The sequence below is a fragment of the Chaetomium fimeti genome, assembly GCF_033439085.1.
Source record: "Chaetomium fimeti strain CBS 168.71 chromosome Unknown B0H64scaffold_6, whole genome shotgun sequence".
Classification (NCBI taxonomy): domain Eukaryota; kingdom Fungi; phylum Ascomycota; class Sordariomycetes; order Sordariales; family Chaetomiaceae; genus Chaetomium; species Chaetomium fimeti.
The window spans coordinates 2248777-2259744 of NW_026944334.1; the positions used below are offsets into that span (position 1 = coordinate 2248777).

A 10968-nucleotide genomic window follows, 5' to 3' on the forward strand; every position below is an offset into this window, starting at 1 on the left:
CCGCTGTTTCGTGCCGCACGCTAGACCCGATTTGCTGAGTCCTCCACATCTGTTGCAAACGTCCGATTGGTGTGGACTCGGCTGAAAGAGGAAGAGATTTAAATGTTAGTGCAACAGACTTCAACCTCGGATAGGCATTGGCTTCGAGCTTTTATTTCGAGGTCTTTGAACGGCGAATAAACTGGAAACTACCTAGACGCCTTCTGGCAGGCCGAGTTACAACTTCGGAACGAAAAAGGAAACAACCATTGGACGGTGTCGACATCCCACAACCTGAAAATTGTGCAGGAAGAGTGTTCCGAACCAGTCATCGAACAAGTGAAGCGGGGTATCTGTACGAAGTATTCGTAACGAACAAAACGAGGCTTGCCGTTCATCCGGATGTTCTAGACTGGGTCGCCCCTACAACACCAGAGAGTTCCAGAACCAGCAAGGAAAGGGCATTATTGACCACCATTTTTTGTTTACATCTAACCACTAGACAAGTGTGTTAGGTGCTGACTGGCAGCGACAACTACCTTTCCCCCCTTCTCCCTTCTTACCACTCCTACCGAGCGCCCCCGAGATGGACTCTCACGCACCACCCAGCGCTGCCACGGATGCGGTGCTGGTAAAGTCTGTCGAGATGCCAGAGAACGCGCAAAAAGTGGAAGAACTCGACTTCAACAAGTTCAAAGGCCGGCCCATCACCGTCGACGACCTCTTCCAGGGCATGAAGCACATGGGTTTCCAGGCGTCGTCCATGTGCGAGGCCGTCCGCATCATCAACGAAATGGTACGAACCGGTTGAGCTTGTTTGCAGTACGGGGCCGAGCACCGCGGCGCGGTGCAGTTCACACTAACCGAGTTTAGCGAGCATGGAAAGATCCCGAGTCAGGGGCTAAGACGACCGTCTTCCTAGGCTACACCTCCAACATGATCTCGTCTGGTCTCCGGGGCGTGTTCCGGTACCTGGTGCAGCACAAGCATGTCTCTGCCATCGTGACCACGGCAGGCGGTATTGAGGAGGACTTCATCAAGTGCCTGGGCGACACGTACATGTCGTCCTTCAGTGAACGTGGTGCGGAGCTGCGCTCCAAGGGTCTCAACAGGATTGGCAATTTGGTCGTCCCCAACTCCAACTACTGCGCCTTTGAGGACTGGGTCGTCCCCATCCTCGACAAGATGCTGGAGGAGCAGGAGGCTAGCCGGGGGACCGAGGACGAACTCCACTGGACACCATCTAAGATCATCCACCGCCTGGGCAAGGAGATCAACGACGAGCGGTCCGTCTACTACTGGGCATACAAGAACGACATCCCCGTGTTTTGCCCCGCCCTGACCGACGGCAGCCTCGGGGACATGCTGTACTTCCACACGTTCAAGACGTCACCGCAGCAGCTCCGGGTTGACATCGTGGAGGACATCCGAAAGATCAACACGATCGCCGTCAGGGCAAAGCGCGCGGGCATGATCATCCTGGGCGGCGGGGTGGTCAAGCACCACATTGCAAATGCGTGCCTGATGCGGAACGGGGCCGAGTCGGCCGTGTACATCAACACGGCCCAGGAGTTTGACGGGAGCGATGCCGGGGCCCGGCCGGATGAGGCCGTCTCGTGGGGGAAGATCAAAGTTGGCGCGGATGCGGTCAAGGTGAGTAGCATTTGTCGAGGCGTGTGGGTGATTACTGACTGTCGTCAAGGTCTATGTGGAGGCTACCACTTGCTTTCCATTTATCGTAGCCAATACGTTCGCGAAAGACGATCAATAAACATTAATTTGCTCGCCCATTGCGCTTTGGTCCCCGTATCCATGAGATAATCTGACTTTTCATCCGACGTTCAAGTGTTCTCGACGTAAAATATCATCTCTCCAAAATGCCATTGCCTTTTTGAGCATGATAAGAAAACACAAGGGCTTCCTTCTCCCACGTTGACATCTCGCCCTACGACCCGCTTAATACCTCGGAACGGCCCTTCATCACAACAAGGCTCACTGACCTGGGAGGGACTCAAAACGGATATGCTCAGTTTGCCACACAAGCACCTATACGGCTAGACGGTAGGTTTAAACGAATGAGTATCAACCCCCACACGCCCTACGCTTTCTCCTTATCCCCTTCGGCCCTCTTCCGGGCCCCAAGAACGGCCTTCCCGACAGTACTCGCATTCTCCTTCCCAATCTCGCGCGTGATCCAATCTCCCACATCCACGACCCCGTCCAGATTGACGCCCGTATCCATCCCCAGCGTCTCCATAAAATACACCACATCCTCCGTCGCCACATTCCCCGTCGCGCCCGGCGAGTACGGACACCCACCCAGCCCCCCAACACTGCAATCAAACGTCCTAATCCCATGCTCCAGCGCCACCGCCGTATTGACCAGCGCCTGGCCGTAGGTATCATGAAAATGCATGGCGACATCCTCATTCCGGACCCCGGCCTTGGCCAAACAATTCAACAACTCCTTCGTTCTCGGCGCCGTGCCCATACCCGTGGTATCCCCCAACGCAATCTCATCGGCGCCCATCTCCAGCAGCTCGGTCGCGACGTGGGCGACGCGGTGGGGGTCGACGTCGTAGCCCTCGAAGGGGCAGCCGAGCACGACGGAGACGTAGGCGCGCACGCGCAGCGCGTGCGGCTGCGCGTCCTTGGCCGCCTGGATCACCTCGCGGAAGCGGGTCAGCGAGGTGGCGATGTCGCAGTTGAGGTTGCGCTGCGAGAAGGACTCGGTCGCGGACGCGAAGACGGCGATCTCCAGGGCGGGTTTTTCCTTGGTGGGGGTCGCGCCCGCGGAGGTGAAGGCGGTGGGGTGCTGGGAGAGGATGGTGAAGGCGTTGTTGAGGCCTTTGAGGTTCGGGGCGAGGAAGGAGAAGGTGAGTGGGTTGGGCGCGGCGGGCGGGTGCTGAAGGAGGTGTTGGAGGATTTCGGAGGAGTTGTCCATCTGGAGAGAGACGGAGTGGTTAGTTCGGTCGGCGTTAATTGGGATGGAAGGCGGGGTGGAAAGGAGAGTCAAACCTGGGGCACCCATTTGGGCGAGACAAATGAACCGGCCTCAATGGTGGTCAATCCCGTCTTGGCCAGACGCTCAATCAATTCGAGCTTGGTTGCCAGTGGGATGGCGCGCTTCTCGTTTTGGAGGCCATCGCGGGGGCCGACCTCGACGAGTTTCACGCGGTAATCGGACGAGGCGCGCTGCTGTGGCTGATCGGATGCTGTCGCAAATGTTCGGGCATTGCGCATACACGGCCGGCTGGCCAGCAGTCGACGCGAAAGCAGCGCATACCTCGCCATTTTGTGTGTTGATCAGTCCATGAATGAGGAGAGGAGGGGTTGATGGCGGCTGGCGGCTGTCGGTAGCCGAGGAGGTGCGAACGGGTGGCCAGAGCCAACATCGTGACGGGGGGCGCATATCATCGGCGTACAAGCCCGAGGAAGCTCACGTGATGGCCATGGGAATCGATCCCGGCTGTGGGTCCCGCCATGGGTTGTGTTCGGGACCTTTCCACATCTGGACAGCTTCCAAACTTGAAACCTGAACGACATGTGCCGGTTCGAAACGAACTGGAAGCTTATTACTTGGTACCCGACCCATCGACAACATACACAGAAAAAGAAAACCATGCCGGCACGCATGTCATAGCCACGAATTGGGGCAGTCGGTCTGCAGGGCGAAGCAGTCGTTCCAGAAAAATCGTTTGCCACTAGTCTGTCGTTAACTCCGAAGCCTCCAGTTTGACGCTCCCCATCGATTGGTGACTCAGCACGCCCGGCCGTTCGCGTTGCCGGACCATGGCCGCCTCCGTAACGACCACAAACGGTCCCGGCGACGGGGGCCGGAAGGCGTCGCCCGTTCTATTTCGTTCGTACCCATCGAGCCTTCCGGAACACCTCTCGTGTACAGATCTGTATTCGCGATGAGGATGGAGATGGATTGTTAGCACCAGAGGACCACGCCAAGGGATTGAGCAAGCGATCATGATGCTCAAGGTGGGGAGGGCGGGCCTCGGTGCGAACTCGCTGATCTAATTTACTCGAGCCAATTCCGAGGCCTGCTTTCGGCACCTACGCGAGCAATTGGACTGCAAAATCATTAAGCCAGCGAACGACGCCTATATGGACGAGCAGACTACTTGGTAGCTCCCTGACTCGCCATGCCGTTGTTACGGCATCCGAGGTACTCGGTCTCTATTATCGAATGCGGTGCTGCAGAGGGCAAGATACTGTTCCCAGTTTTCATCTTATAGGGGCATTTATCTCTCCAGGGAGCGTCAATGGTTCCCCCACAACTTTTGTTTCGAAGAGGAACTTCCATACATTGCGGGTAAACCTTTTTCGCTGAGGAGACCATTTGACCGGCACGCCATCCCGTTGGACTTCGTATCCAGTTTTACAGCAAACGGCAGCGGAACCAAGAGATTAGGGGAGAAATGAAGCTTACGGAGGCATCAGGAGTTCTTCTTCAAGGGTTGTCCCTGTCCGGGTCAGGTGGTTGTGGAATGGGATCTACAAGGCGGTCAACAGCCGCGCCACATCGCCGCCATGTCCACCCGCCACGAAATGGTGCTCGAGATCAATGTCCACCGCCTGGCCGACTACCCAGCTGCTTCGCTGCCGGGCTGTGGGATTCGTGACCAGCACCTTGAGCACGAGGCCTCGAGAGGCCGCTTGCACCTCTCCCACCAGCCTATCCAGGAACAGCATGACGGTGCTCATGTCGTCCTGTCGCGCGTCGGTTCCGTACCAAAACGCCCCGTCCACCATAACGTAGACGGCGCCGGCCGGGATGCTCTGCAGGAGCATGGTGAAGACGCCGCAGATCGTCTCGAGGTCGTTGACCATGAGCCCCTGGATGACTTGATTGGGGTCGCACTGGGCGGGGAAGCTGGTATTCTCGAACGGCCGCAGTAGCTGCAGCGTCAGGCTGCGCATGAGACCGCTGCCGCCTTCCAAGACGCTCCCGTGTGCCGAGTGCAGGCCGCAGAAGAAGGTGAGCGTGAACATCCCCGGCACGGACAGAATCTCGGACACCAGCGCGCAGAGATAGCTGGAGATGGATAGCGAGCCATCGCCCTCCAGCGCCTTGGCGTCGTGGATGACGAGGAATTGGGATGAGAGAGACTTGAGCCAGTCGGCGAAGCTGCCGTCGGTCATCAGCAGCCCGATCTGGCTCTCGTGGAGAGGCGACGGAACGAAACCCTTGGCGGTCTGCAGATCTGCCTGGATGGTCGGGAGCAGGTCCTCCACCGTCGACGCGCCCCCGGCCTTCCAACTCGTGCACAGAAGTTGGTGGAGCTGCTGGGCGGGAATCATGGGCTGAGCGTTATAGGAGAGCTGCATGAGCTGAAGCGTGTGCAAGGCGTTTGCGTTTCGCATCTCGGCCTTCAGTTGTTCTAGCTGTGCTGGGGTAGTTGTCAATGACCTAGGCGGATAGGTCCTCCAACGGTGGCCAACTTACATGGCCAGTCTCTGACGACGCCTCCGAGGAGAGCGAAGATGGCAACGATCGGGTGTTTCAAGCTTTCCAAATCCTTGGACAGGCTCTCCGTGTTCTTGTCGATTTTCTGGACACGGAGCTGGAAACAGACCGACACAGATCTTTCGAAGGATACCGATGCTTCCTTTATCTTCTCGGCGCCACCGTCGAGGTTCGATCCGTACCGGTCCTGTTGGAGGAAGGCCTTGAAAGATTGCACTGTGGCTGTCAGCTCAGGCAAAGGAATTTACATACAGAGATGCCAGCGTGAAGTGACGCACAGGCGCTCGACTTATCGAGGTAGGCCGCAGCAAGCCGGGCAAAGTCAAGTATAGCCATGTAGAGACCCTCTGATTTGTCTCTCAAGTCCTGGTTCCGGCTGTACATCCTGATCTCGGCCTTGGTGTGCGAGATGGTTTCCGACAAACTATCCAGGGCATCCAGTATCTTGACGCGCACGTCTTTCTTGCGCTTCGCAGTCTGGCATGCCGTGTCAACCAGGTCCCTGCTGCATGGAAAGGAGCGTGTCTTCTCACATTGCACAGGAGTCTTAGCCCGCCGACGAGGCTGTGGGTGTATTCCCCATGAGGAATCAGCTCGAGCAGGAACTCGATGCGGCGGGCAACAACGCCACCCACCTTGTCGGCGACTTCAAGGGGGTTGCGCCAGTTGCGGCGTCTCTTCTCGTGCGCATCGTGGGCCTTCAGTGCCTGTGTGACGTCGTCTTGCAGCTCATCCCAGGAAGTCGAGTTGAAAGCTTCGGTAGCTTCTTTGTCGTCGGCCTTTTGTAAGAAGCTCCGCATGTCAGTGGAGAATTCGACGAAAAAGACGCGAAGCCTTGTTCAATTGTCAGCTGTCGGATCACAGGCACTACAAGGGGAGCAAGTCTCACGTTTCTGAGGGCTGGAGCGGCTCTGGCACCGGGGGACTCGGCAGCCGGCCTCTGTGAGTGACATATAGCGCGCGAGCCCTCTCTATGAGGCTTGGGTCCGGGTTGGCTAAAGCGCTGATCACCTTACCAGCTTCGTTGCCCGAGAGGTACTGCGATACCAGACTTAGACCATCCATCTTTGGCTGAAGAGGGGCTTGGTAACTGTGCTCAGAGTACCTGGTTTTCCCGTCATCTCCGATGGCCAAATATTGGGAACAAACCCTTTATCAAAGGCTCCACGAACGGGACCAAGATCATTCAGCTCCAAGCCTCCATGACCGAAGTTACCACAAAAGAAAGCAGGGATAGATAAGGTATGCTCTTCACCCCGGTCCCAGACGAGGCTCGGCAAACCCGGGTTCCAATAGAAAGAAATGCCCACAGAGGGAGGGACCGAAGTTGGTGTCACCCCTTCGGCAATGCCAACCCAACTTCTCAGCAATGAATCAAGGGACTTCGGAGGCGTTGCCGCACGCCCAAACCAATGAAAAGGGGCCACGTCGCTGGAATCCGGATTTCAATACTCGTAAAAGGAAATGATGCAGACCAGGCATGAGGTATGGGTTGCACAACATGGCGAGGCTGAGTCGGCACACCACTGGCGCGGTCTTGGAACCTGAGTGCCGCACGGAATGATTCCCCTGCCGGGCGCCTCCGCAGACGATTGGGTCCGGGACGTCCTGTACCTGTAGGAGCTTGCGCAGATCTGAGCTGATTATAACTACGTGAACCTCGACCGCCAGTCTCTCTCGGTGTTGTCCTCCCAGTGGCTGATATCAATCGACATTGGCATAAGTTGCTGAACTCCGGACTCAGATATTGACAACCAGCACTCTCCAAATCCACGACAGATAGATAGCCTTTCCAGACAACTCCTTCCTCCATGTCAGAATCGGCGTCTAGCATAATGGACAAAGATCACGAGGTGGCTGCCGACATCTTGGAAGCCGCCTTCTCAGCAGGACGAAAGTTGAAAGAGGTACTCGACGCTGCAAATGAAGACATCAAGGATGGCGTGGAAGAAATCAGCAACGATCTGGTCCTCCAACTTGGCAGACTAGAACGTCTACGAAGCACTCTGCCAACCAAGGAGATTGAGGATGTCTCTGTTGCGACATTTAGTTGCACTTCTGAACCCACGTTTGTGCCGTGGAAGGAGGCCAGCAGCTTGGAGTCGCCAGCAAGGGAACATGTTGCCATCCAGATTCCCAGCAAGCAGCCGACTTCCGAGGACCTGAACCCCTTCAGGCGCGACAGAGAACAGATAGTCCTTTCCGACCGTCGAAAGGAGCCCGGGTCTGACCCAGACAACGTGAAGCACTCAGTTCCGGAATCCGCCGCCGAGAAGAAGCGGCCTTTTCGGCGCGTGGGCTTGCCGAGGGACTCTCAACCGTTGGAAGAGCTTCCTGACCGCATTCGTATATGCTCCCAGCGCCTGGCCATATTCCTTGACTACAACATCCACGATACGACCCTCAACTGGAGCTCGTACCGAAGGACCCCGTTCATCATTCCCAGGCCTTTCAAATTCCTGGTGAAGAAAGGCGACTACATCCGACAGGAACTTGCCACGCTGGAACAATTCCGACAGAGGCTCTTCCCTGGGCACACCGAAGAGATGCACGAGGCCGCATGGAAAGCTAACGCTCCCGAGGACGACCTGCCTCCCGTGGTAGTCGATCCGAAGGGTCTTGAACCCGTCCATCTCACGGCGCTGATCAAGGACCTGCGCTGCCTGACCACGTTCATGGACGGCTACATCGCGCCGAGCCTCACGATCGGCGAGGTCGACCACGTCTACTTCTCGGATCTGTGGTTTGTCTTTCCCGCCCGGTCGCTCATCTACATGCGCGACAAGAAGGTCCCGCAGAAGATCTGGAAGGTGATCCAGCGCACCGGCGGATCCCACGTGTCGACTACTGGGGCCGAGGGCTCAGAACGACCGGGTGGTGACCGCACCCAAGGCGGGTTCCAGCCCTTCGTGATTGACTGTTTCCACCTTGACTACGATGGCACGCGCTACGTGCACACGTACTGCCGCGTACAGATCGACTATTTCGAGGACTGCCAGCCGATCGCGTCGCTGCCCGTGATGCCCATCAGGGCCGCCGAAAAGGCGGGCCTGGTCGACCGACAGGCTCTCGTGGCGCGCGGCCGCGAGTTTACCAGCTGCACCCGGCCACGGCACAAGCAATACGCCGGGCGCAACCAGATCCTGCGCCCCAACGGGGCCAAGCTGCATGAGAAGGACGCCGACGTGCCCGAGAACGCGGCGCGCTATGCAGAATGGATCGAGAGTGAGGTCATGGTCGACTTTGAGCGCGCGCTGCAGGAGATGCCTGGCTGGCGGCCGGGGGTCAACGAGCTCGAGCTCTTCAAGGCCAGTGCCGCCCGGCGCGACTACACGGGCATCGACATCGACACGGTCTGGGATGCCAAGCTGTCGGAGCAGGTCGTCTATGAGGAGTGGGAGAAGTGCCAGCGGTGGGACAAGGAGCGCACCAACCCGTCTGAGGAAGAGGATTTGCTGCTTCTGCCCGAGAGGGTGTTCGCCTTTGTCTTTCGAACCAGGAAATGGGGTATGTTCAGGCTCCCTTCCTCCCGAGTCAAGTGTGTCAAGGCCACCGCTGATCACAGTAACGTGCGAAGCTTGCCTCCAGCTTGGCAGAGACAATGATGGGGATGAGATGCTGAAGGAAAAGACGTGTCGACCGGAGCCGTGGAATGACCTCCAGCTGCCGGACGGCCATAAGCGCTTGGTTCAGTCGCTGATAGAGTCGCATTCTTCAAAACAAGGCCCGCGCAACCTACACTTCGACCTCGTTCGGGCCAAGGGTGATTCACTTTCTGTCACTACTACTCCTCCTGTCGGTTCCCATTGTGGCTAACCATCTTCAGGCAAGGGCGTCACCATTCTTCTGCACGGCGTGCCCGGCGTCGGAAAGACGTCTACAGCGGGCAAGTCCCACCTGGTTACCTATGCCGCCCGCCGCCCGAAAGGCCACTAACGTCTGTTGTAGAGTGCGCGGCGGAGGCGAACAATCGTCCATTGCTTCCTATTACTTGCGGTGAGCGACCTTTACATCTCGGCAGCCTTGGACGACCCGGCTAACGAGCACAGGTGACCTGGGTGCCACGCCCAGGGAGGTGGAGAAGAAGCTAGAAGAAGCCTTCCAGCTCGCCCAGCTCTGGAACTGCGTCTTGCTCCTCGACGAAGCCGACATCTTCCTGGCCCAGCGCAACGAGAATGACATAGCGCGGAACGCCATGGTCTCTGGTGAGCACTTCCCTGCATCTAAATGCGTCCCCCCCCCCCCCCCCCTTCCACCCAACTTCGCTGACCGTCCGTCTCAGTCTTCCTGCGAGTACTCGAGTACTACGAGGGTATCCTCTTCCTAACCACCAACCGTGTCGGCGTCTTCGACGAGGCCTTCAAGTCGCGCATCCACCTACCGCTCTACTACCCGTCGCTCGAGTGGAAGTACACCAAGAAGATTTGGCACACGCACCTGCAGAAGCTCAAGGGGAGCAGTCTGATCGAGGTGGATGTGGAAGACATCCTGGCCTATGCCGAAAATTTCTTCGAGCGCCAGAGCGCTCACAACTCCAAGATCGGCCCTGTGTGGAACGGCCGGCAGATCCGCAACGCCTTCCAGAGCGTCGTGGCGCTGGCCGGCTACAAAGCCCAAGCCGATAGCGGAGGTGCGGGTGGGCGCATCCGAATCGACCGCGAGCACTTTGAGCGCGTCTCCAAGGTGTCCAATGAGTTCAATCATTACATCTGGAGCATCAAGACGCAGACCGACGCTGACAAGGCCGAGCGCCATGGCTACCGCTTCGACCGCTACCAGACCGACGAGACGATCCACATGAAACCCGTGGTGCATCCCGAGGCGCCCGGCCAGCGGAGCGCCCTGACGTTTGGGCAGAAGCTGACGAGCGCGGCGCAGGGCAGCGGCGGGCTGTCGGCCATGAATAGCCACTTCCAGACTGGATTCGCGCAACAGGGTTTCTCGAACCACCATGCGATGCCGAACAACTTCGCACAGCCGCAAGGGTTTGGGCAGCAGGCGCTCGGGCAGCAGGTGCTCGGGCAGCAAGGTGGGTTTGGGGCACCTCAAGGTTTTCAAAGTGCACAGCAGAACGGATTCGGACAACAACCGGGCCCCGGACAGCCGGGCTGGGGACAGCAACAGGGCTTCGGACAGCAGCAGGGAGGCTTTCCCACCATGCAGAATGCCGCCCCTGGAGCTATGCAGCCACAAGCACAGCAAGCTTCTCAGGTTGGGCACGCCTAGGTAGTAGGCAGATATGATGATGCAGATGATTTTCAGCTTGTGAGTCAGCGAAGTTAGCAAGTACATACCAAATAGTATGGCCGACCTTCCATCCACCCATCGTTTGATGACTTTCACGGGACCACGCCCCTGCACTGGTGGACCGCACCCCAGCCTCCCTGTAGACCGTCGAGCTCCCCTCGAGCGTGGCGTCGCCGTGGTAGAGCATCGCCCGGCGCAGGGAATCGAAGCAGTACATGATGTGGAAGTCGTCGGCCCTCCGACCCGGGTCGAGGAGCTGCCCC

At 58.0% G+C, this 10968-nt stretch overlaps 4 protein-coding genes across 4 annotated transcripts; 2 read left to right on the top strand and 2 right to left on the bottom strand.

Annotated features, from left to right (window-relative positions):
- Positions 1 to 471: 471 nt before the first annotated feature.
- On the top strand, positions 472 to 1914 carry B0H64DRAFT_215761 (deoxyhypusine synthase). The gene is made up of 3 exons (XM_062799504.1): positions 472 to 775; positions 853 to 1632; positions 1682 to 1914. Exons 1-3 carry the CDS (start codon positions 566 to 568, stop codon positions 1748 to 1750), a joined length of 1059 nt encoding a protein of 352 aa, XP_062657045.1. The 5' UTR covers positions 472 to 565; the 3' UTR covers positions 1751 to 1914.
- B0H64DRAFT_364216 (uncharacterized protein) lies at positions 1768 to 3351 on the bottom strand. The gene is made up of 2 exons (XM_062801827.1): positions 2998 to 3351; positions 1768 to 2923 (listed from the first exon to the last, which is right to left on the bottom strand). The coding sequence occupies exons 1-2, from the start codon at positions 3271 to 3273 to the stop codon at positions 2078 to 2080; spliced, it is 1122 nt and encodes a 373-aa protein (XP_062657046.1). The 5' UTR covers positions 3274 to 3351; the 3' UTR covers positions 1768 to 2077.
- A 1134-nt stretch (positions 3352 to 4485) lies between these two features.
- On the bottom strand, positions 4486 to 6523 carry B0H64DRAFT_327643 (uncharacterized protein; the record flags this gene model as incomplete). The annotated part of the gene is made up of 5 exons (XM_062800789.1): positions 4486 to 5313; positions 5454 to 5674; positions 5737 to 5935; positions 5992 to 6292; positions 6348 to 6523. 5 exons carry the CDS (start codon positions 6521 to 6523, stop codon positions 4486 to 4488), a joined length of 1725 nt encoding a protein of 574 aa, XP_062657047.1.
- A 616-nt stretch (positions 6524 to 7139) lies between these two features.
- On the top strand, positions 7140 to 10783 carry B0H64DRAFT_404796 (uncharacterized protein). Its single transcript, XM_062804402.1, has 6 exons — positions 7140 to 8965; positions 9036 to 9221; positions 9285 to 9344; positions 9407 to 9454; positions 9508 to 9663; positions 9741 to 10783. Exons 1-6 carry the CDS (start codon positions 7270 to 7272, stop codon positions 10682 to 10684), a joined length of 3090 nt encoding a protein of 1029 aa, XP_062657048.1. The 5' UTR covers positions 7140 to 7269; the 3' UTR covers positions 10685 to 10783.
- The last annotated feature ends 185 nt before the right edge of the window (positions 10784 to 10968 follow it).